Below are 25067 nucleotides of genomic sequence, written 5' to 3'. Positions count from 1 at the left end.
AAAAAAAAAAAAAAAAAAAAAAAGAAGAAGAGGTTTTCCACCAACCCGGCAAGGCACACATTAGCCTTCTACAACGTTGACCTCACATTTTCCTAACAGCCAATATCCCCAGAAAACACATCACCAGGCGACACACAGACACAATTTTGTAGAAAAGGACACAAAGAACAGACTTTGAATCCAAACCAAAACCCCCCCACCCAGTAACCAGGTAACGCCCCCCCCCCCTCCATACACACACACACACAAGACGAGCATCTGCCACCAGCATGTGCAAACATTTGTGTACAAGGACAGACCTCCGTTTACTGGAACACCTGGCAGGTGTTAAATCACAAGACATCAATTTTCAGTTGAGTAAACACGGGGGGGGGGGCGGACTGTGCGCCGCTCACTGTTATGATGTAGAGACAAATCCAGGTACACAGGTCATTATGGAAAACACAGGCCTACGCTGCAGAACAAGAGCCCCATTATAAGGACACAATGTAGAGACATATGCTTCTATGATTACACCATTCACATAGAATGAAAATATTATCTTTGTGACATAAGATGACAGATGTTGTTTGATTAACGCCCTGTACTCGGTTATATAAAACCTCATCCTGAAAAATGTAAGCGTCTGTTGGGGGTTATCAACCCAATATTTGTCTGTCTTTGTACAAGCAGACGTCCACCAACAATCATGGACTGCCCCCAACATTGGATCGTGTAGAAGACTCACAGAGGTTCCAACCAAGACAAGGGCAGCAACAAAAACCTGACAGAGGTCCTATTCGTCCACTACTCTATCCATTAGTGAATTCCACTCCAGCATAACTATACTAAAAGAGCAAGTAAACCCTCAGGGACAACTTACACCTACAGGTAAGCCTACATTAACCACTTAAAGCGGAGGTTCACCATAATTTTTTATTTTTTTAATGTACTATCCCATCCAGCAGACTTGCGTCAGCTATAGTATGTTTTTTTTCCTTTTTTCCTGCATTTACAGTTTAATCATCTAGTTTTGTTTCAGACTCCGGCGGGGAAATAGGCGTTCCTATGAAGAGGGGAACATGATTGACTTCCGGCTATGGCGCGTCACGCTTTCCAAAAATAGCCAAAATAGGACTCGGATATATACGGCGCCTGCGCAGTCAGCTCCTAGTCTGTGCGCAGGCGCCGTATAGCGCCGTGAAGAGCCGAGTCCTACTCCAGCCATTTTCGGAACGGGTGACGCGCCATAGCCGGACGTCAATCATGTTCCCCTCTTCATAGGAACGCCTACTCCCCGCGGGAGTCTGAAACGAAACTGAAGGATTAAAACGGTAAATACAGCGAAAAAAAGAAAAACACATACTATAGCTGACGCAAGTATGCTGTATGGGATGGTTCATAGATGTTTTTTAGGGTGAACCTCCGCTTTAAGGACCCGCTCATGTACATATCCATCTTTAACCACTTAACACCCGGCGGTCGGAATCCCCTATTGTTCTGACAGGACGTAATATGACGTCCTGTCATTTAAAGCCGATAGGGGGCGCGCGCATCCCAGACATCTGCTTTCCCCCTTCTCAGGGTATCCTTAGGAGGATTGCGGGGTGTAGCAAGATGGGGGCGACAGAACGTCACTTCCGTGACCAATTCTGACGGGTCGCCAAACACAGGCATTTAGCAGTTATTCTTTTCGTCCAGGTCACTTTTTCATCAATCGCTCTTCCTGTTCCAACACACTGCCACTGAGGACTCCAGCAATGTGATCAGAAGCACAAGCGGGCAGAGTATGTCCATCAAATGACTTCTGTGATGCTTGAAGAATGGAGTCTGAGAACTGTTATATGTATGTCAGTGCTCTGCTGCCTGTAATCAGGAGTATATAGTGTATATTGTAAAGGTTTATTCTTTTTAATGATTTGCTTTGTCAGGCTTCATTAACCACTTCCCGCCCGGCCTATGGCCGATTTACGTCCGGGAAGTGGTTATGAAATCCTGACAGGACGTTCTAGAACGTCCTGCAGGATTTCATGCCGCGCGCGCCCGTGGGGGCGCGCATCGCGGCGATCGGTGATGCGGGGTGTCAGTCTGACACCCTGCATCTCCGATCTCGGTAAAGAGCCTCCGGCGGAGACTCTTTACCACGTGATCAGCCGTGTCCAACCACGGCTGATCACGATGTAAACAGGAAGAGCCGTCGATGGCTCTTCCTCACTCGCGTCTGACAGACGCGAGTAGAGGATAGCCGATCGGCGGCTCTCCTGACAGGGGGGGTTAGCGCTGATTGTTTATCAGCGCAGCCCCCCCTCGGATCGCCACACTGGACCACCAGGGATGCCCACCCTGGAGCACCAGGGTGGGCAAAAAAAAAAAAAATGGCAAAAAAAAAAAAAGTCTAAAAAAAAAAGTCTAAAATAAAAATAAAAAAAAAGCATAAAGAAAAAAGATGCCAGTCAGTGCCCACAAATGGGCACTGACTGGCAACCTAGCAAAAATAAGTGCTGCCACCCCAGTGTCCATCAGCGCCACCCCAGTGTCCATCAGCGCCACCCCAGTGTCCATCAGTGCCACCCCACAGTGCCCATCCATGCCCAGTGCCCATCTGTGCCACCCATAAGTATCCATCAGTGCCGCCCATCTGTGCCGCTTATGAGTGCCCAGTGCCGCCTATGTGTGCCCATCAGTGCCGCCTATGTGTGCCCATCAGTGCCGCCTATGTGCCCATCAGTGCCGCCTATGTGTGCCCATCAGTGCCGCCTATGTGTGCCCATCAGTGCCGCCTATGTGTGCCCATCAGTGCCGCCTATGTGTGCCCATCAGTGTCGCATACCAGCGCCGCCAATCAGTGCCACCTCATCTGTGCCCGTCAGTACTACCTCATCGATGTCCATCAGTGCCATCTCATCGGTGCCCATTAGTGCCGCCATATCAGTGCCCTTAATTGAAAGAGAAAACTTATTTACAAAAAAATTAACAGAAAAAAATAAAAACGTAATTTTTTTTCCAAATTTTCAGCCTTTTTTTAGTTGTTGCGCAAAAAAAAAAAATCGCAGCGGTGATCGAATACCACCAAAAGAAAGCTCTATTTGTGGGGAAAAAAGGACGCCAATTTTGTTTGGGTACAGTGTAGCATGACCGCGCAATTGCCATTCAAAGTGCGACAGTGCTGAAAGCTGAAAATTGGCTTGGGCGGGAAGCTGCGTAAGTACCTGGTATGGAAGTGGTTAAACCTTGATTACATATCCCTGTTAGATAGTCAAACTTTAGATTTTATGCACAAGCACTTCAATGCCGGGCACTTTTACCCCCTTCCTGCACAGGCATATTTTCATCTCTGTCACACTTTGAATGACAATTGCGCGGTCATGCAACACTGTACCCATTGGACTACAGGAGAGTCAGGACACTCTCTACGTTGCAGATAGAGAAAAGAGCTGTGTGTTAGTGGGTGTCCTGACACTCCGGTGGTCCAAGGGAGGGGGCAAGCACGACACTCCACACCAGGGAGAAAGCCTTGCATTACTGTGTTTAGTTACAGACAGAAGAACAGGAAGTGAGGATTTCTCAGAAGAAATAAGGACATTTAGAAGCAAAATGGAAGGGTGAGGTAAGTGAAGGAGGACTGCACTAAGGTAAAGGAAGCTATTTAGGAGAGAAAAAAAAAAAAGTACCTTTACAACCCCTTTAAGGCTTTAGAGCCACTTTAAACACAACATTCGGCATAGATGTGATCCAAGTACCTAAAGAACAGGTGCTCCTGACGTGATAGGTTACCAAATCGATTCTCCAATTCTTGCTGCATGTTAGAACATCATTGGCAACATTAAAAATTAGTAAACAGTGTTACAAGAGACAAGAACAGCTCTTCCATTAGAAAGTAAGCCAAGTAAAATAAAACTCCCTTTACCTGACAACCTCTTTTTTCAATCTCCATAATACACTTCTCCATGAGAAGCGGGACCATCGATCCTGTGTTCTCCATTTCGACAACATATCGAGCATCTACCCCGAACAACACAGGGTCACGGTCCACACCAAGGCGGTCTGAAGAGTTCTGCCAATGCTCCATGAGAGTCAGTTTCACGTAGATCAAACCACGGGGTTCCAACTTAACTGCCAGCTGGTGGGTTTTGGTGACCCTAAAAAGTGCCGGCAGGACCACAGTGCCATGACAACAGACTCTGTTCCTCTTTGGGGTTGGGTCCCAACTAAACACAACCAGTTTTAAGTGCTGGGCATTTTCAAGTTCAATATTGAAGGTGTGAGCCATGTCTAGGAATGACGTCCTACAAGTTAGAAGAGCCGTTCTGGCTTTGTTGACAGAGTCGACTTGGATAGCACAAAACACATCCTTAGAGTCTATCTTAGGAGGCTTTAAATCCTCTGCACCATAAAAGTGAAGGCTCATCAGCCCTGAAACGTACTGGAAGCACTTGGGTTGATCAGAAAAGCTATAGTGCCTGAAGGCATCGATGTCGAAGTCCGACTTTGCATTATTACAAGGAAGTGACTCTTTTCCCTTTGTAGACCTGTTCTCTCCACCATGTTTGCCCGATTTGGTTATAAGCTCGGGGGAGTCTCCATCACTGAGATAGCCCCCTTTGCTGGAAGATTTGGAAGTGCCTGAACTTTTTTTCTTGTAGCTCTGTTGGGAAGACACGCTGCTATCAAGGTGGTATCGGCTGATGACGTTCCTACTGGCGGCAGAGGCTGCCGTCCCAGCAGACGACAAAGATGGTGTGCGTCTTACATCCCGACAGTTTCCTTTGGAAGTGGAAAACAACTGGTCAGCGTTACTGTGGCTCGATGTCCCTTTAATACTCAACTTTCTGCTGAGTTCCGGTAGCTTTTTCATCTTCATAGACAGTTTACGAACAGTCCGTGGGGATTTAATTTTATCTGGGAGGGACCAGTTAATGCTTCCTCCTTTCTTTGATGGGTTGGGGCTACAAGGTGGAGAGAAATCAGCTGGGGTAGGTGAATTGACCTTTTGACTACTGGGGACACTTGGACCTTGAAGAAAACAGAAAGAAATTAGCTCTTCCACACGATCACCTCACACGTCAACATATCACGATATCAGTAGTGGCATTTCATAAATAACTTTTCCAAAGCAAAAAACAAAACATATATTCTTCTCTTACAAAGCCGATGATGGTACAGTGTTCAACACACTTTTGTTAATAAGGCCTCATTCACAGGACGATCCGTTCGGGTCCACTGGTCAGTTTTGACGGCGGACCTGAACGGCCGCTCCATGCATCCCTATGGAGCGTCTCCGCTGACATCCGACTCGCTAAAAAACAGACGTATGGGGGCCACGTCCCCATCTGTCCACGCTGATCGGATAAGATCTGATGAAAACGGACATGCTGTCCGCATCAGATCGCTCCATAGGAGACAGCGGTGCCTGACAAGCCCCTCCCCGCTCAGTGAGCAGAGAGGAGCTTGTCATCCGTCGGCTCAGCGGAGATCTGCAGACTGATCTCCCGCTGAGCTGACGGGAGCAGGCGGACTCCGTAGGAACGGAGTCCGCCTAGTGTGAATGAGGCCTAAAAGTGATTGGTAACGATCACCTTGTAAAGCAATCCATTTAGTGTAAAATGGAAATGAAAGGCAAAACATTTGTGTATAGATATAAATTAAAAAAAAAAAAAAAAAAAACACACACAACACACGCATTATAAATATTTTTTTTATAAGTGATCACATTCCCTTTGTTCTCAGCTGCATAAGAGCTGGGGGGAGGAGAAGCAACAGCACACTGAGCTTGTCAGTGAATGGCTGTGAAGGGGGGCTGCCATGACAAGTCTGATCATTGGAGGAGAGTACACAGAGAGTTACCAGATACACAGAGAGTTACCAGAATAGCTAGAGAACCGACCATGGTGTGATGTTCTGCTTAGTGTGGTCAGTTTTTATTAGGAAAGCAAGGGGATTGGCAGGAACACCAGGGATTTTACACAAAGGAAGCAATACAAGTACATGGTAAAGCAGACACACATCAGGAGTACGACGTGTTGGGGTAGCAAATGCTTTAAGCCTAGTACACACAAAACAGAAAAAAACACTTTCGAAGCAATCGTACAATAATATGATTGTTAGTACAAAGCTTTCGAGAACCGATCACAGGTCATCCAAAAGTATCCGATGGGACAAGCACAAAAATCTTTCTGGTATGATACTAGATCAGAGGATTTTCGTTAAATATCAGTACAGTTTTCGTCTGAATATACAATAGAAATATAATACGTAACATGTAAGAAAAAAGGGGGGAACTAATGCGCAAATCAACCTACCCAAGGGCAATTGTGCTAAAATAAATAAATATAACTAACCAGCAGCAGCCACGACTATAATAGTGCTCACACACTGACAGCAGATATAATACAGGGGGGTGTAATGGCGCTTGCAATAAATAAAATAAAAATATACTAATAACCGTGTGAAATCAAATATTCCAAATTATCTGAATCAAGTGAGAAAATCCTCATTGCTGTGTATCCAAAAAATGTGTTCCACTCCAGATAAGGATCAAAGGTAATTTTACTAGGTTCATTTTGATTGCTTTTATTGGCACTTATTGATTACCTGATTATAGGTAATTTTATTATTCCTTCACTCTTTTCACCCCCCACATTTATTTATTGATGTTGGGTGGTTACCTTTGATCCTTATCTGGAGTGGAACACATTTTTTGGATACACAGCAATGAGGATTTTCTCACTTGATTCAGATAATTTGGAATATTTGATTTCACACGGTTATTAGTATATTTTTATTTTATTTATTGCAAGCGCCATTACACCCCCCTGTATTATAATACGTAACATAACTTCTGATTTCTTTTTTCTGTCGTACGAGAATTTTCATAACTGCGTTATTTTTGATATAGAGACTAGCATGCAAAAAAAAAAAAAAAAAAAAGAGGATGTTCATTTGTTCAATAATCTCATGGCTTGTACCAGGTTTCAGATGGAGGAATAAAGTGATTTCTGTTGTTGTTAAAGCCCCATGGACTCTATGTGTGTCTGGCTAGCCTTATTTAACCCTCCTACATTTTAACCGAATGATTAGGTCCCCCCCCCCCCACAGAACATATCTCACTTAGCCTACAGCCACTATTTACTTTCCGCTAATCGAGTGACGCAATAGAAGAGCTATCTTCATTCCTCTCACCACTGATATCAGCTAACCCGCAGACAACACAGACAGATGTGTGGGTCAGACAGAAAACACCAAGACTGCTCAACCTCACAAATCATAGGCCTTATCAGGACTGACAAAGCGGAGGGCAACACATTCTACTTGGGAAGGTCAAAGCAGAAATATGGCCCACTGTGTACAAAAGATGTAGAGATAGTCATTGCATACCAGGGTGTTGCCTACCAAGGTAAAAGGAGATAACCTTGCAAAATACATCAGACAAGGAGGCATAAGCTTGGGTACACACTGTCTGACAATCAACCCATTCAGATGATTTCAGTCAGTGTGCACAGAAGTGGCTTTTGTCGAGCCAGTCTAATGAGCGGCTTTTGTCGAGCCAGCGCTGATCAGTGTATTCTGGCCACGAGAGAGTCCCCCTGTCAGAATACAATATCACAGCGGGAAACATCGCTGCACCAATATTATTTGTATTGATACAGCGATCTGTCAGTTTAAATGGTTTAACAAAGCGGGTTGAACGACCAGAAGAGTGTACTGGGCTTAAAAAGAGTTGTATTTTTTTTTTAAATAACAAACATGTCTATACTTACCTACTCTGTGCAATAGAATTGCTCAGAGCGTCCGGGAACGTCTTCTTTTTGGGGCTCCCTGCCGGTGCTCCTGGCCCTTCCCCTCAGCCCAGTGCCCCCATGGGAAGCCGCTTCCCATGGGGCACTCATCTGTGCTCACACTGGAGACCCTCTGCTGTGCTCATTGACACAGACAGAGACTCGGCTCCGCCCCCCACTCCCTCGTCACTGGCTTTGTTTGACAGCACTGGGAGCCAATGGCGCTGGATTGAATAAGGTCTCAGGTAAGTAAAGGAGGTGGTGGCGGGCTATGACGACACCTAAACATTTTTTTTTTTTACCTTAAAGCGGTTGTAAACCCGCATATAATTATTATTTTTTTTTACACCTGCAAGGAAAAAGCCATAATGAGCTAATATGCACCGCATATTAGCTCATTATGAAATACTTACCTCGGAACGAGGTAGGCAACTTACCTGGTCCACGCCGAGCCGTGTCTTCCGGGTATCGCCGCTCCAGCGCCGTGATTGGCTGGAGCGGTGATGATTTCCTTTCCAGCATGGGTCGGCGGGGCCGGCCATTCAGCCGAGGATCCCCCCTGCGCATGCGCCGCTACAATCAGCGGCGCATTGCGAGGGGAATATCTCCTAAACCGTACAGGTTTAGGAGATATTCTTTATATATAATATATATAATAAGGCTTACCTGTAGGCAAAAGTGAAAAAAGTGGGTTTACAACCACTTTAATGGGAATGCATCAAGGTAACTTTTTTTTAGATTTTACAACCCCGTTAAGAAGAATCTCCCCTGCTGGCTGTTGTAATCCGACAGCTTCTGCCTTCCAAGAGACACACTTTATTTTTTACAAAAATATTATCATTTTGCTATATTAGACAAAATCTAATGTCTGTGGCAGGCCTGGATTGCTACGGAGGCCACCCCCAATAAACCAAAGTGAGCTCCTAGCTCGTGGATCACTATTCCTCTCATCTCCACTCAAACGTGGAATGTGAGCCCTGTGTATAGATTGCTATGGGACGACTGACGAGGGTTAAAAAAAAAAAATAAATAAATAAAAAAAAATCGGGCAGAATTCCGCTTTAAGCTTTAAAAAAAAAAAAAGAAGAAAAACGCTATTGTGAATTGGATGTGGAGATCCCGCAATCCAATTCACAATGGTGCGCCCTCAGCCTAAAAAGACACTTGCCGACTCCCACAGCCGATTGCCTGCCTCCCGATTTTTATATTTGTGTACCCCAGACCTAAGAACATAAGCATTTTTCAGAAGGTCCTCCTTAAGGACAGCTTATGGTATTTTAATAAAAGATGGCTTGAATTTCTTGATGCTGTGTTCTTCTATGGAGTTGTGCTGACTTGCTACTAGTGAATGAGAGGGTCTTTTGTCCCTCTGGTAAACAGCCCGTGTGGGGCGTTGCAGAGCCGCACATCCCTCCCTCCACAAACACTTCTTATGCAGACAGCAAACCTTCTCATGAACTTCTTTAACTTTCTGTATATTTTAATGCTTTTACGTAAGCCTGTCAATAATTAATAGACCCATCAATGATCCAACACCAATCTAAAGTTTAAAAAAAAAAAAAAACTTTCATCAGGATAAGAAAAAAAAAACGTAACAAAACACGGGTATACAACTGCTGCGAGTAAGCACTGACAGGCAACAAAACATACTGCCGGCACTCCAAACTGCCTACACAAATGATTCTTGAAAGTTACATAGAATCATAAACACGGCCCACCCAGCATCCCACAGTGTGTCTAGCCTGGCCACTGATGAATGGGATGGGATTAGGGGATGTGTACCTATGCATCAGCTTGTAGAGAGCCAAACTGACATCATATAGTGTATGCCCTTGTAGGCCATTATTATCATCATCTTATTATTTTATACTATTGCACCAAAAGCACATCTGGATTGCAGCTGGTCCTTCCATAATCTCTAGGTGTTTACATCCTTCCTGCATGTGAGTGGGCAAAAACCTCAGTGACACTTGTATTCCAAAAATAAAACTAAGACCTCAAATCATAATGTTTGCCGTTTTTTTTTTTTTAATTAAAGGGGGGAAGTTACGCTTGCCCATCTCCTCCCCCTTTAGGATGGGCCATTCACGAAACACAGCGTCGCTTGCGCATGCGCAGTGCAAATCCAGCTGTGAAGTCGCAAGGTGTCACAGCTGGCTTCCCAAAGTAATCATGTTGTCATCTGGTCTGGACCTAAAAGACACCAGAAGAGCTGGCTCAGGGGATGACGGCGCGGGATCCCTGGACAGGTAAGTGCCCCATTGTAAAATGTCAGCAGCTACAGTATTTGTAGCGGCCCAGTTATTTTTTTCTCGCCAAGGAGAAGAACCACTTTAACAATACATCCTTCGCAAGTGTTCGTTTTGGATTGTCAAAGAGAAAATAGTATAATCCACAATTAGATTTATTAATAGTTTGCACCAGGGTTGTCCCGATACCACTTTTTTAGGACCGAGTACAAGTACCGATACTTTTTATCAAGTACTCGCCGATACCGATTACCAATACTTTTTTTAAATCTCATGTGACAGTGGCACATGTGTCAGTATTTTTTTTTTTTACAATGCTTCCTTCCCTGGGGGGGGGGGGGGGGGGTGGACAATGTCAGTGTGTTTTTTTTTTTTTTTTTACAAGAATTATTTTTATTATTTATTGCAATTCCCTTTTTATTTTTTATCAGCCCTGTTGGGGGCTTTGGTGAGATATCAGGGGTCTTAACAGACCTCCAACATCTCTCGTGAGACAGAGAAAGGGACTAGGGACACAAATTCCCCAGTCCCTTTCTCTGCAGCCTCAGCTGTACTGAAAATGAGAGAAGACAGCGGCTTCTCTTCATTCATAAACTGAAACTTTGTAAACACAGTTTACGATGTTTCAGTTATGTGAATGTACAGAGTCATCACTGACTCTGTACATTCGTAAAAGGTAGGAGCCAGATTTACCGGCTCCTACCGCCGCTCCCCCCCGCGGGGGGGGGGAACACGGCGGGAGCACGGGGGGGGGGGCTAAACACGGCGGCAGCAAGGACGGAGAGAGAGGGGGGGGGGAGGAGAAACACGGTGGTAGCATGGGGGGGGGGGGGGGACACGGCAGCAGCACAGCCGGAGATAGAGAGGGGGGGAGAGGAGGAGACACACGGCGGCAGCAGCACGGAGGGAGATGGCAGTATGGAGTGGGACACGGAGGGGGGCTGGAGGAGGATACGAGGACAGTCAGCGGTGGTCAGTGCTTGTAACTCCCCCACCGCACTGATCACCCTGACTGTCCAGGTATCGGCTGAAGCATCGGAGCATTTGCCCGAGTACAAGTACTCGGGCAAATGCTCGGTATCGGTTTGCACCTCGCCCCTCCTCCTTTAGGCGGATATCAGATGGGGGACTCTGCCGTTAGTGACAAATCACCAGCTTGAGCCTGGGTTCACACTATTGCAAACACAGACATTGCATGCGATTTGCACCGCATTGCTTGATCACATGCAATTTGCACCTCATTGCTGGTGCGGATCACATGCAATGTCTGTCCTATACAAATGTATGGCTGAACTCACATTGGATTTGCAGTAGAATTGGAATCGATCGACTGCAATCTGCGAACCGATCTGGGGTGTCATTAAACATTGCATTGAAACCCGCAGCGGTTCGCAGAGGGCAGTGTGAACTGCCTGTGGGAGAGATGCGATGCAGGAACGGCACTGGAATCGCGCTTGTTCCCGCATCGCTATAGTGTGACCCCGGGCTCAGAGCTCCTTTCACTTACCTCTATGGAATCGCTCACCCCAAACCCAACTGAATCTCGATCACCATTAATGGGAGCGACATCTTACTGCCTCAGCTAGTTAGCTGTTAGCAGTTCCATATGGAAAGAAAGGCAGCTTTTTAATGATCCTACAACTGGCCATTTGTTTCCAGTGACAAAATCACCCATCTGACATGATGCCTTATGGAAGCACATAAATTCACCATGAATGGTGTCAAACAGAATGCAAAAGAAAAATTCAAAAACACGGTTGGAAGGAGGTAGGAGTGCTCTTTGTGGTTATAAATGAGGACAGTTTGGTTTGTGAATAAACCTCCAGAATCTGCACATACATGACAGCACACAGACAAGCAGCAAGCCCAGGTTAACACCTCAATATCAGAAAATCTACAGCTATTCTGCAGCGATGTTTCCAGAAAAGTATATTACAACTTTGGGCTTATGTATGTGGCTTTTCAGAATAAAATCTTATTTGCCTACAGCATTTAGATTGCAGAATTTAGAGCAGGTTGAAAAATGAAACCTACTTTAATGAAATGAATACAAAAAGGTACTTTTAATGATGCAAACTGTGATTTAATGTGAACCCTTCATTTATGAAATGATTCAGAAACTCCACATTCATGGCAAGAGTGGCACATGTCCCCGCCATGTCCAGGGCTGGAGACTTTCCAGAAGCCAAGACGCCTCACCTCCCCGGAGAGGTGTCCCTTCCAATAGTCCTAAACTAAGGAAGGCTGGACACCAATGATTCTAGGACTGGTGTAACATCTTTCGCATTAAAAACAAAGAAAATGGAGTATTGTCCGTAATACTTTTTTTTTTTTTATTTGCACTAACATATCATTTTTCATTGACGAGCTTTTGGGGTGTGTCCATGAAAAATTATATGTTAGAGCAAATAAAAAAAGTATCACGGATGGACAGTACTCAATTATCTCTGTCACAATTGCACTAGCGTATATACTCGAGTATAATGTGCAACGTGAATGGGTGAGGTCTCCTGGGACACACACACGGTCCCAGAAGACTCCGCTCCCCCATTCACCGGGAGGCAGCGCGAGAAGAAGAAAGAAGACGGACTGCGGATCAGGAAGTGCCAGATTAGGACAATCTGCTTAGCAACAGGCACTTCTGGTATGTATAAAAATTTTTTTTTTTTTTTTTTTTTTCTTGGTGGAGCTCCACTTTAAACTGGTTGTAATGTAAAGTCAGGTTTCTTTGCATGAAGGTAAAAAAACCTGTGTGCAGCAACCCCCTCACAGCCCCTAATACTTACTTGAGCCCACCTCGATCCAGCGATGTTGCAGGAGTGTCTTGGTTGCCCAGGACTCCCATTCTAATTGGCTGAGACGGCACAGTGGCACCAGAGAGAGAGAGAGAGAGAGAGAGAGAGAGAGAGAGAGAGAGAGAGAGAGAGAGAGAGAGAGAGAGAGAGAGAGAGAGAAACTGCAGCTCCATGTCGGAATGGACACAGAGCAGCGGCTCGCCTGCCCCCATAGCACGCTGCTTGCTGTGTGGGCACTCGGTAGGATGGAGGGGCCAGGAGAGCCGGTGAGATCTGGGCTGCTCTGTGCAAAACCATTATGTTATTTTTAAAGAAAAAAAAAATGGACACTTTAATCAACGCAAAACACACATTCCACCATTGGACAGGGGAACTACATACTTCAATGAGCCAAGACCATCAGAAAACCGCTATGAAGTGAACAGTCATTCAACAATTTACCCAATCTTAAAGTGGAATTTGAGGCTCTAACTAAGCCTAAAACTGATCCCATCCCACTTCTGACTCCTATACTAATTACCCTGTAGAAAGAAGATGCTTATATTTGACCCATTCTCAGTGCACTCCCGTCCAGTCACATGATTGTCTCCTAGTGGCTGGCTTCAGGTGAGAGGAGGGACAGCCGAAAAAGGATGCCGCATAGTAGGCCTATGGATGATGTCACTGCCTAGGCACTCCATCTGTTGTCGGCACTCTCTTCTCTGGCTTGAAGCCGGCCGCTGGAGAGATCATGTGACCATACTTCTACACGGTGAGCTATGAGTAAGCACTGATTGATAGTGCGAAACTTCAGCTGTATGCCCCTGTCTTTGCTGTGATGTGTGGTGTTTAAATACTTTTACCAATAAAAGGCAACCGAGAAGGTTTTTCCAGAGTGCGGCTGTCCAAACATTTCTTTCTACAATTGCTTCGTGCATTGCCGGCACCTGGGTTTCTCTGAGGGGATACGGATTCATCCACATACCTAATTGGAGCGGTGACTATCATCTCTCTATTACGTAGTATAGGCGTTAGAAGGGGAGGTTGGAGCAGTTTTAGGCCGGAACAGAGCCTGGGAAGAGCCTTGAAGAAGTAAAACTCTCACAAAGTCTGTGGCTGCAGGAACTGTGAGGCAATTCATCCACAAAGTTCACAGCAAAAGGTACCGCTACACTTCAAATCTCCCGATACCTCACCTAACAGAGACACGACAGCCTTCCAAAAGAGGAGGTGTTCTAAGCCATTTAAAACCAACTACAAAAATGGACCAGAATGGCCCTGCAGTGAATTTAAAGCTCAAATCCAGGACTATGAAAAAAATCCACCCTTGCAGTGCACAACCTACCCCCCCCCCTCTCTCCCACCAACCACTGCAAGGGTAAAATGCTCATTATGTCTACGGGGTACAGTGCAGGTTGCGTTACTAACCCAACTCCCCACTCTGGTGCACTCCTCCTCTGCCCAAAACTTCCGGTCTGTGGGCTACGTATTTGGCATCATCACATACAATACAGAGACATTAAAAGTGGAGTTCCACCCAAAAGTGGAACTTACGCTTTAGGCACTCCTCACATGCCAAATGTTTTTTTTTGGGGGGGGGGGGGACCTGGTAGAGCTGCACAATCGTTTAAAAAAAAAAATTGCGATCTCAATTCAAACCCCCCCCCATTCTTTCATGTAAGAAGTGTAGAGACTTCTCTGCTCACTCTGGCAGTCTGCCAAGTTTTTAACAACATTGTCTGTGCTAGGTGATGAGCAGAAACATTGTAACTCTTCCTTCTTAGATCAAAGGAGTAAAACTTCTGTGTGTAAATGCAGGAAGTTTAACTACTTAAAGTCTAAACCTTTCTCTGACACCGGTTTCTTACAAAAGTTAAAAATTAGAATATTTTGCTAGAAAATTACTTAGAACCCCCCAAACATTATTATATATTGACAGACCCTAGGAAATAAAATGGAGATTGTGGCAATATTTTATGTCACACTGTATTTGCACCGTGTACAAAAATACACTTCAATGAATTAAAAAAAAAAAAAAAAAACAGTAAAGTTAGCCCAATTTTTTTTGTTTAATGTGAAGGATGATGTCACGCCGTGAGAGAATTGTGATCCATCTTCTAAGAAAAAAAGCAAAAACAAAAACCCCGATTCTCATTTTAGCCAGAATCCTGCAGCTCTAGTACCTGGTTTTGACAGGTACTTCCTGTCCCACTTCCTCCTTTCGTCGCTTGGCCACCTAGGCAACTCCTCCTCTCCCCCAAGGCGGTCCCTCCTTTTGCAATCTTCTGGGACAAGTCACAGGTCCTAGAAGATTGCCTGGTCACTAGGAGAGCGCATCGCGACCCAGCTGGGTGCCCACAGTAGCAATGACGGTGCCGGAGAGGAGGAGGGAAAAGAGCGAGGCTTCAGGCAGCTTCAATGGCTCTGATAGGCTTTTCCGAGTACAGCCCTCGGGTCCCGGAAGCTTATACAAGGAACGCACTAGGGATGTGCTCCTTGTATAAGACTGACAGGCGTCTCAGCCAATCAGGTTGGCCGTATCTGGCTACCGGTAACCTGATTGGCTGAGACGCCTGTCAGTCATCGAGGGCGGTAGAAGACATCGAGGGACGTGGATGGCTGACTCCAGTAAAGGTAAGTGCCGGGCTGGGGGGGAAAGGGGCACTTTACAGGGCACAGTCAGTGACATCAATGGGCACAGTGGCGACAATTAAAGGGCACAGCGGCGACAAAGGGCACAGCGGCGACAAAGGGCACAGCGGCGACAAAGGGCACAGCGGCGACAAAGGGCACAGCGGCGACAAAGGGCACAGCGGCGACAAAGGGCACAGCGGCGACAAAGGGCACAGCGGCGACAAAGGGCACAGTGGCTGTGTTTGATGGCATGGCACAGTAGCTGCGTTTGATGGCATGGCACAGTGGTGACAATTGATGGCACAGTGGCTGCGTTTGATGGCATGGCACAGTGGTGACAATTGATGGCACAGTGGCTGCATTTGATGGGCACAGTGAGGCTGCAATTTTTTTTTTCGTTTGCGCCCCCCCCAAAAATTTTGAGCACCAGCTGCCACTGTTCATAATGCATGTTAACAATATGTATGAAGGCAGGCAAGCGTAAATGGGGCCTTATGTCTAAAGCTGGGAAAGTGTTAGGCCCCGTACACACGTCCGAGAAACTCGACGGGCAAAACACATCGTTTTGCTCGTCGAGTTCCTTGTGAAGCCGCCGAGGATCTCGGCGAGCCAACTTTTCTCATTGACTAACGAGGAAATGGAGAACATGTTCTTTATTTGGCCCGACGAGATCCTCGTCGGTTTCCTCGGCAAAAAAAGTGTACACACGACCGGGTTTCTCGGCAGAATACGGCTCCCATCGAGTTTCTGGCTGAATTCTGCCGAGTGTGTACGGGGCCTTAAAGTCCCAGAAAAATGGATGCTGGGTACATACTCATGGGGGTCCCAGGGGCACAAGACATCTTACATAAACAGCATGGTGAAACTGTGCAGAGCTGAGGTTCTAAACTCAATTTCTATCAGAATAATGGAAAGTACTGTATGTGTGTTTGGGGAAAAAAAGCGCACCAAATAACCACAAACCGAAAATATTGGAGAACAAATCCTGCTTACCATGCTCGGGGGACCGACTGACTGTGGTGTCTTCAGCAGTCTTGCACACGACCCTTTGCTTGCACAGCTGCACGCCATGGTCTGTGGAATGTGAGGAATCTCCGACATTGCTCTCAGTGGAAGGAGACATGTGTGAAGGGTCCCCTGTGTTTAGAACCCCTCCAGCTTTCCCCGGTGCCTCGAGCACCTCCTGTCCTGGATCAGAAACCACCTTAGAGGATGCTGGACTGGGGCAGATATAGGGACCATCATCTTCGGGGATGGGGTTGTACCAAATTTCTCCTTCATCGTCGGCATCGTTCTCTTCGGTGAGGTCAGTGGTAGGCAAAGCTAAAGGGCTACCAGGAGTGGTGGGAAGGGTTTCCGTCTCAGGTGCTTGAACAGGAATATCTCTGTCTGTTCTGGACAAAAGGAGCTCCGGGTCTTTATTCCCAATTGGATAAGAAATGGAGGTCTGACAAATGGCTTTATACTCATATCTGTGAGTGCTCTGTGTCAGCCAGTTCCGTTTTTTCGACACAGTGATATGGTTCCTCTGCAAGTTATGTTCGTTAACGTCTGTGATCTTAAAGTCCCGTTTAATAAGAGAGGTTGTATAAGCATTTTCAATCAAATCTGTCGAAAAAACAAAAACATGGAATTAAAAGGAAAGCAGTAATTCCACAGATCATGTATCATACACTATTCCCACTGAGGCATTCTGTATTGTAATGTCATAAAAAAAAAAAAAATATTCCTTTTCTACTTCTGCTGTGCCCCCCCCCCCAAAAAAAATTCTAATTGTAATTTTCTTGTAACTAGACCCAGTTTGTATACTGTCAAGTTGCATAACATTTCAGACACTCTGCATCATATGAGCTGCTCAAGTGTAGTCTGCACAGAGCAGTAAAGATAATTCCCATTCTGCAGTAAGGGCGTTGACAGTAAAGCTCCATTCACACCTAGGCGTAGGGCGTACAGGCGTTTTTACAGGCGATTTTTACCGACGTTTTTGTCGCGCGTATATGCGCGTTTTCGCACAGTGGCGTTCGACGTTTTTGTACTTTGTCTTTTTCCATATTAGCCAATAAGAAAAATGATCATCCCTGACATCACTTGTTGCTCTCCTAGGAATTTTTTATTCCTCTTCCTGGGATTTCAGCAACACAGGCGTCAAAACGCTTGTACAAGCGCGTGTTTACGCGCAATACGCGCGTATCAGGCGTTTTACATTGACTTCAATGTAAAAAAAACGCTCAAATACGTGCATATCGCGCGCTAGGAGCGACAAAAAAGGGTCCGGAACTTTTTTGAGCTACAGGCTACAGGCGTTTAGGCGTTCAGATGTGAACCATCCCCATTGCCTTTCATTACTTTTCGTCCCTCTGGCGTTTGTGCGCGTCGCGTTACAGGCGTAAAAACGCCTAGGTGTGAATGGAGCCTAAAGCGCCGCTAGTTTAAGTGGTGCTTTTCGGCCGCTTTTAACCCCATACTAACAACCGAAAAAAAGGGTTAAAAGCACCCATTTGGTGGCACTGCCAAAGCGCTTTGCAGGTGCCTCGGCATCGCTGCCCATACATTTCAATGGACAGGGCTCCAACGATGCCGTTTGCAGGATTTTTTTTTTCCTGTCCCGCAGCCTTTTTTTTAAGTTCCCCCCCCCCCTTTTTACTACAATAATGCTCCTAAAATGTTACAACAAAAAGCTGTTACCAGCGTTTTTTATCCAGCATTTTTTCCAGATTTTTTTTTTAAAAGCTTTTTAAAGCTAGAAAACGCAATGTAGCTAAAAGGCCTCATGTACACTGGGCATACAAAATGCTGCTTATACAGGCGTTTGGCATTTTTTTCTTTCAACCTGTAGAAGCAACTCTGTTAGCCTCTGAGTTGACTTACTAAAGTCAAATAGACTGGACACTTTGCAAGTGCAGTTGCTCCAGAGTTTAGTAAACGAGGGGAAGCTCGGCTGACTTCCATCATCCAATCATGTACAATCAGATGCTGGTTTTATTTTATTTTATTTTAAATTTTCCCTTGTATGGATTGGGTATTCTTTGTAAAGTGAAGGTTTACCCAATTTGCCAAGCTCTGGACCAAATGCACTCGCAACGTGCATAGTCCATTTGCCTTTTGTAAATCAACCCCAATGTGTCAATGCCCATTACAGCATTTACAGACTGAAAAAAATAAATAAAAAATAAACCATCACAAGTGCGTTTTTGAGAAGAGCTTTTGAGATAAAAGAAAATGCTCGACGCACCTAAATGCGGCGTTTAGGCATGCCAAGCATTTAAGTGCACATTTCTTTAGTGTTTTGTGAAAAATTGTAATGTTGCTGCTAAATAAATGCTGTATAACAATAATCAAAACAAAATGCACATAAGCACGTGTACATGGCATTTTTTCTTCTGCCTAGTGTTTCATGGACCCTAAAGATATGCAGAGGAGGAAGCTTTTATTTTTTTAACACTGAAATAAATCAGATGAGGATATAATAAAGACAGACTATCCGCTTAATCAGTTTTATTGAAAGAATATGCTTTTGAGGCCGGACCGTTTTCAGCGGACAAGGCCGCCCGGAGATTTCTGTCTGATAGTTGTACACACCATCAGACAGAAATACGCGCAGACAGACAGCGCGGTGACGTGGCCGCGACGATGGCGCGGCGACGTGCGCGACCCTGGAAGGTCAATGTTTCCACGCATGCGTCAAATCACTTCGACGCATGCGAGGGATGGCGGCCGATCGGACATGTCCGGTGAGTCTGTACAGACAACCGAACATGTCCGACGGACATGGTTCCAGCGGACATGTTTCTTAGCATGCTAAGAAACATTTGTCCGCTGGAAACCTGTCCGATCCGCCGGACATTTGTCCGGTCGGCCGTACAGACGACCAAACATGTCTGCTGAAACTGGTCAGCGGACCAGTTTCAGCAGACATGTTCGGTCGTGTGTACGAGGCCTAAGATTTGCAATATCCTCAAAGCAGGAAAAAGGTAAAAAGATATGCTATAATTTTGCCAAAACCCTTAAAAAAATTATATATATATATATACATACATACATATACATATATACACACACACACACACACACACATATACACATACATATATACACACACACACACACACACACACACACACACACACACACACACACACACACACACACACACACACACATATATATATATATATATATATATATATATATATATATATATATATATACACACACATACATATACATATACACACACATACACACACACACACACATATATTTTTTTTTTTCACTTCACTCAGTAATTACCCCAAGTCTACCCATCACTAGCAAAAAAAAAAAGTCGATATGTGCACAGGGCCTAGAATTATTACAACACGGTCTAATCAACTGACTGACAAAGAAAACTGTAGAAACTACCTTGTCATAAAGTGGTGCATTCCCTATTGTACGGGAGTGCGTTGACAGTAAAGTTTTTTTTCCAGCCGCTAGCAGGGCGCTTTTAACCTAAAAAAGGGTTAAGAGCGTCCTTGTGGTGGCGTTTATGAAGTGCTTTGGCATCGCTGCCCATTCATTTCAATGGGAAGCTGCTTGCAGGACTTTTTTTTCTCTTCCCGCAAGTGCACCGCACCACTGGGGAAGCATGAGAGGCGCTTTTCAAGCGCTTTAGAGCCACCATTTGTAGCGCTGAAAAGCACCTCGGTGTGAAAGTACCCCAAGAGTTTTATTATTGGCGAGACAAGTTTTGCAGGCTCCATGCACAATAGCATTTTTTTTAAGCTCCTAGAAGCCATTAGCATTTTTTTTTTCTGCTCCAGCAGCGAAATAGTGTTATCCTATGGGGCCTATAATTATGACAACATGGTCTAATCATTATGAAGCCGACTGACAAAACTGTAGATTAAACTACCTTGTCACAAATAACATGGTGCATTCCCTATTGTAAACACAGCCTAATCCTTGCATAAGACCTGCCATAAACGGTGCAAAGTTATTTCCTGCAACCCAAAGAAATGTGCACCATTCCCCCATTAACACAGACAGTGCTGACAGCCGATTCCCTCCTGCCGGTCCAATGTCTGGCCAAGACGCGAACCATTAATGGGCAGGCTGAATGTACCAAGTTGAGGTACAACCAGCCTGCAGGATTCTCTTATGATTATTCTTCTCCCGGCGGGGACAGCTTCCCCTGACAAGAAGCCATAGCAATAATCGTAAGAGAATCCAGCAGGCTGGTTTCAACCAAGTTTATTGATCGATCAACTTTGTTCATTCAGCCTGCCCATTAACAGTTCGTATCCCGGGCGGTTCCTGTTGAACTAGCCGGGATACGAACGGTGTATGGCCGGCCTTATACCAGTACCAATGAAGACAATGAATGGAAAGTACCAGCGATGGCTTCGAAGAAGACAGTGAAAATGTTCATATATGGTCATCATGAGAAAACACCTAAAAACGCAACTCCAGGAAACTTTTTTTTTCGACCTTTGCTGTATACAAATAATTTACCTCTGATGATGGTTCTCCTAGGTCCGGATGGCTATTGTAAAAGGTAATAATCCTGGTTTAATTTATGCCAGATACTATTAGTGTCACCGATTCCCATAAAATGTCAAAAGCACCAGGATTTCCCCTGCAATATTGCAGTCCCACTATAAGACCTCCTTTCATACTGGGGTGTTTTGCAGGCGCTATAACGTTAAAAATAATCACCTGCAAAACACCCTTAAACAGCTGCACCATTCATTGCAGTGTGAAAGCCCAAGGGCTTTCACACAAGGGCTTTCACACTGGAGCATTGCATTGCGCTAGCAGGACGGTAAAAAAAAAAAAGTCCTGCTAGCCGCATCTTTTGGAATCAATGGGACAGCACAGCTATACCACTGCCGCAGCAGCGCATTATGGGCGGTTTTAACCCTCTCGGCCCCCCGCTGGCGGCTGAAATGTGCCCATAGCGTCGGGAGTAAAAATAGTGGAGTTTTACCGCCACCGCTATGAGCGGCTGAGTGTGAAAGGGGTCTAAGATTGATAGTATTAGAAAAAAAAAAAAAAAAAAACACCATTCCATAAATGTATGCAATAGTTTGTAGATGCTACAGTGTTAGTGTAAACCAAAAACATGTAGCAGGATACATATTGGCCTAAATTTAAGAAAAAGTTACATTTTTTTAATTTAATGCAGTGCAGTATAGCAAAACATGGCCTGGTCATGAAGGGAGGTGGGGGGGGGGGGGTAAATCTTCTAGAGGTTAAGTGGTTTAAACAGAAAATTCTTTGGAAAGGGGGGGGGGGGAGAGAGAGAGAGAGAGAGAGAGAGAGAGAGAGAGAGAGAGAGAGAGAGAGAGAGAGAGAGAGAGAGAGAGAGAGAGAGAGAGAGAGAGAGAGAGAGAGAGAGAGATCCATGTTGTATTACATAAGCTGTGTATAATTCTAGCCTTTTTTGCCCTTCATCTAGCAGGCCCATTACTTCACTTGCAGTCTTGTCCCCGTCCACACCAGGAACAATGCGAGGATTATACACGCAGCAGCTTTCGCTGAGAGAAAAAACACAGGGAGAATGTGTAGACACTGAGCAAGCCTTGAGCACACTTCATTTCACAGCTATAGCCTTACATTCTTGGGGAAGTTAAACACTGCCAGAATATAATTTGGCCAGACAAGTTCCTTGAAGTCCTAACAGAAAGTCTTTTGACACGGCAATGGGTACGATACCACAGGCACGTTTTAACTTGTACGGCATTCCATGAAAAACACTGCACGGGACTGTAACACATCAGAAATCTGCCTAGCAATCTCCCAGTGGTGGTTTATCATTAACCCCGGGTTACTAGATGATCTGTTCTATTAATGAAGGGGAGGCAGAGATACAAACAAGTCTATTCAGCGTGAAGAAGTCTCTAGCTACTATGGGGGAATAAACTGCCAAATTCATTGTTGGTGTTAACATTTCAGTTTCAGGGAATATTTCAAACCCAGCAACAGCGAGGGTAATAGTGCAGGACATAAGGGGGAGATCTTTTTTTTTTTGTTGTAAAAGAACACCTTTGTTAGTACAATAAAAAAGGATGAGATGATTTACCCTCACCTCCAGTACTAGAGTCAACCTTCATGACAAGAAGTGAAGAAACAATCACAGTAGTAGTGGCGCTTACTACAGTAACTTACAGCTTCCAGAGATTGGCCAGGGTTCAGGGGTGCCCCCGTGTACAGAGTGCAGTGTTTAGGGGCGCCCTGTGCACCGAGTGCAGGGGCGCCCCGTGTACAGAGTGGAGCGTTCAGGGGCACCCCGTGTACAGGGGCGCGCTATGCACAGAGTGCAGGGTTTAGGGGTGCTCTACGTGCAGCGTTCAAGGCTGTGCACAGAGTGCAGGGTTTAGGGGTGCTCTACGTGCAGAGTTCAAGGCTGTGCTGTGTACAGGGTGCAGCAAAACCCCACCCCCTAAAGCTTCCTCACATCTCCCTCTCCTACCTGGCTATAGTACCGCCCTGTGTAGGGGGTGATCCTTGCAGGGATCTCTCTCTCTCCTGTTAGATCTGGCAACCACTGAGCAAAGCGCTCCCTTCTGTGTTTACAGTGGTTATCAGGGGGTGGAGGGTGAGAGCTGGAGGTGGTGGAATGGTGCTCCGCCACGCCGGCTGCAAAACTGGGTGGGAGGGCCACATGACAAGGCCTGGCTGGCTGTATTTGGCCCACGGGCCTTTGTGTTTGACATTAGTGATCTAGGATATATGAACTTTTTTTTTTTTATAGTACACAAAGTATTACTCTAACTTAGACTGTGGGGGTGAAACATGTCACAAGTGGTCCTGGGAAGCAGGGCCTTGTGTCCCCAAGCTTGCTGGCCGATTAAAGTTTTGCCTGGGAAGACATCACTGGTGTGCATTCTTTTGGGTTATACTGACCCATTTATCCAAAACCAGTCTGTTTCCCATTAGGGAGACTTCCTGTCCTGTAGACTCAGCAAGAGGCGAGAGCATTTTTACAGTAAGATAAACCCAAGTCTCAAGCAACCCATAGATTACTTGTCCATGCTGATAGGGGGGGGAATACCTCCCGAAGCGCTATTGTGTTCAGCCAGCAGGGAGGGGAAAAACCCCAGGAAGCCATACAGGCCAACATAACTCAATGATTACTGCTAGTGTAATAAAACATTTTTTAAAACAAAACAGACTGGTTGTACCCAAGTCCATTGGTGGATCGACTTGGGTACAATCAGTCTGCCCATACATATGGGTCGAAAATTGGCCAGTCCCTGCCGAGCTGAATTTCGATCCATGTATGGCCGGTTTTAGGTAGTTGTTAGGAGGAGTCATGTGTTCCAACTAGAAGATTTCAACTCAAATTTTTGAATTACGCTCCCTTTCATTCCAAGAGAATGGTGATCAGGACAAAAAGGTTCCACTTTAGTTATTCCTTAACCACTTGCCGACCGCCGCACGAACATTTACGTCGGCAGAATGGCACGGACAGGCAAATAGACGTATATAGACCGTGCCCGCAGGACCCGATGTGCGGCAGTGTCACAGAGCTGCAGAATGGGAGGGAAGCCTATGTAAACAAGGCATCTCCCTGTTCTGCCTTGTGACAAGACAGCGATTGTCTGCTCCCTGTCATCGGGAGCAGCGATCAGTGCTGTGTCACTAGTAGCGCAGCCCTCTCACAGTAAGAATCACTCCCTAGGACACACTGATGTGTCCACCGCAATATCCCAGTCACGATAAAAGTCGCAGATCGCCGCCATTACTAGTAATTTTTTTTTTTTAATTATCGCTCTTTGTTTATAGCAAGAAAAAAAAACAAAAAAACACACAGAGGTGATCAAATACCACCAAAAGAAAGCTCCATTTGTAAAAAACAAAAAAAAAACAAGAGGACATCAATTTTGTTTGGGAACCACGTCGCATGACCGCGCAATTGTCAGTTAAAGTGACGCAGTGCCGAATCACAAATAGTGGCCCGGTCATTTGGCAGCAAAATCCTCTAGGGGTGAAGTGGTTAAACACTATGGGCCAGATTCACGTAGGGCAGCGGCGGCGTAACGTATCGTAGATACGTTACACCGCCGCAATTTTTCATCGCAAGTGCCTGATTCACCAAGCACTTGCGATGAAAACCTACGCCGACGGCCTCCGGTGCAAGGCGGGACAATTTAAATGGGCGTGTGCCATTTAAATTAGGCGCGCTCCCGCGTGAATCTGGCCCTAAATTCCCCCACGTAGTTAAACTAATCTAAAACTGTTAGACTAACTGCATTGAACTCATGTAATTTTCCACTAGTACGGCTGCATACTGGGTCTATTGTGACTTCCAAAGCAGCTCTCACTTCCTGTACAGAGAATCGCCGTATACAGAAATAAATGCAAAATCGCGGGGAACCAATTCCGATTGAATTTGGACACAGATCTGATGCACAATAACAGGCCAAGGCTTATATTAATTACACAAAACAAATTAACTTCCAAAAGCACGTTTTAGTATCATTAAACAGATAGCAGGAAATAAAAAAAAGTTTGAAATCTCTATGGCAGGCTACCAGTCACTCCTCCACAATCTAAAATATTTACATAATCAGACCCTGTCAGCAACTACAAGTAGCAGCACCTTATAAAAGAGTGAAATCTTTGCTGTCAGAAAAGTAGGTTTGCACCATGTTTGTTTCTTTATGGTACTACTT

At 45.3% G+C, this 25067-nt stretch overlaps 1 protein-coding gene across 1 annotated transcript in view; it reads right to left on the bottom strand.

Moving 5' to 3' along the window:
- Positions 1-25067, bottom strand: part of SYDE2 (synapse defective Rho GTPase homolog 2) — an 83720-nt gene that overhangs the window by 27222 nt on the left and 31431 nt on the right. The window contains exons 3-4 of the mRNA XM_040360563.1: positions 16405-17019; positions 3887-4992 (exon numbers count right to left, since the gene is read on the bottom strand). Coding sequence (XP_040216497.1) covers positions 3887-4992; positions 16405-17019 — 1721 coding nt within the window. The remainder of the gene's footprint in view (positions 1-3886; positions 4993-16404; positions 17020-25067) is intronic.

This window comes from Rana temporaria, chromosome 7 (assembly GCF_905171775.1).
Source record: "Rana temporaria chromosome 7, aRanTem1.1, whole genome shotgun sequence".
NCBI classification, from domain to species: Eukaryota; Metazoa; Chordata; class Amphibia; order Anura; family Ranidae; genus Rana; species Rana temporaria.
Note: the sequence above shows the minus strand (reverse complement) of the source record. Positions and strands in the feature narration are given on the sequence as shown.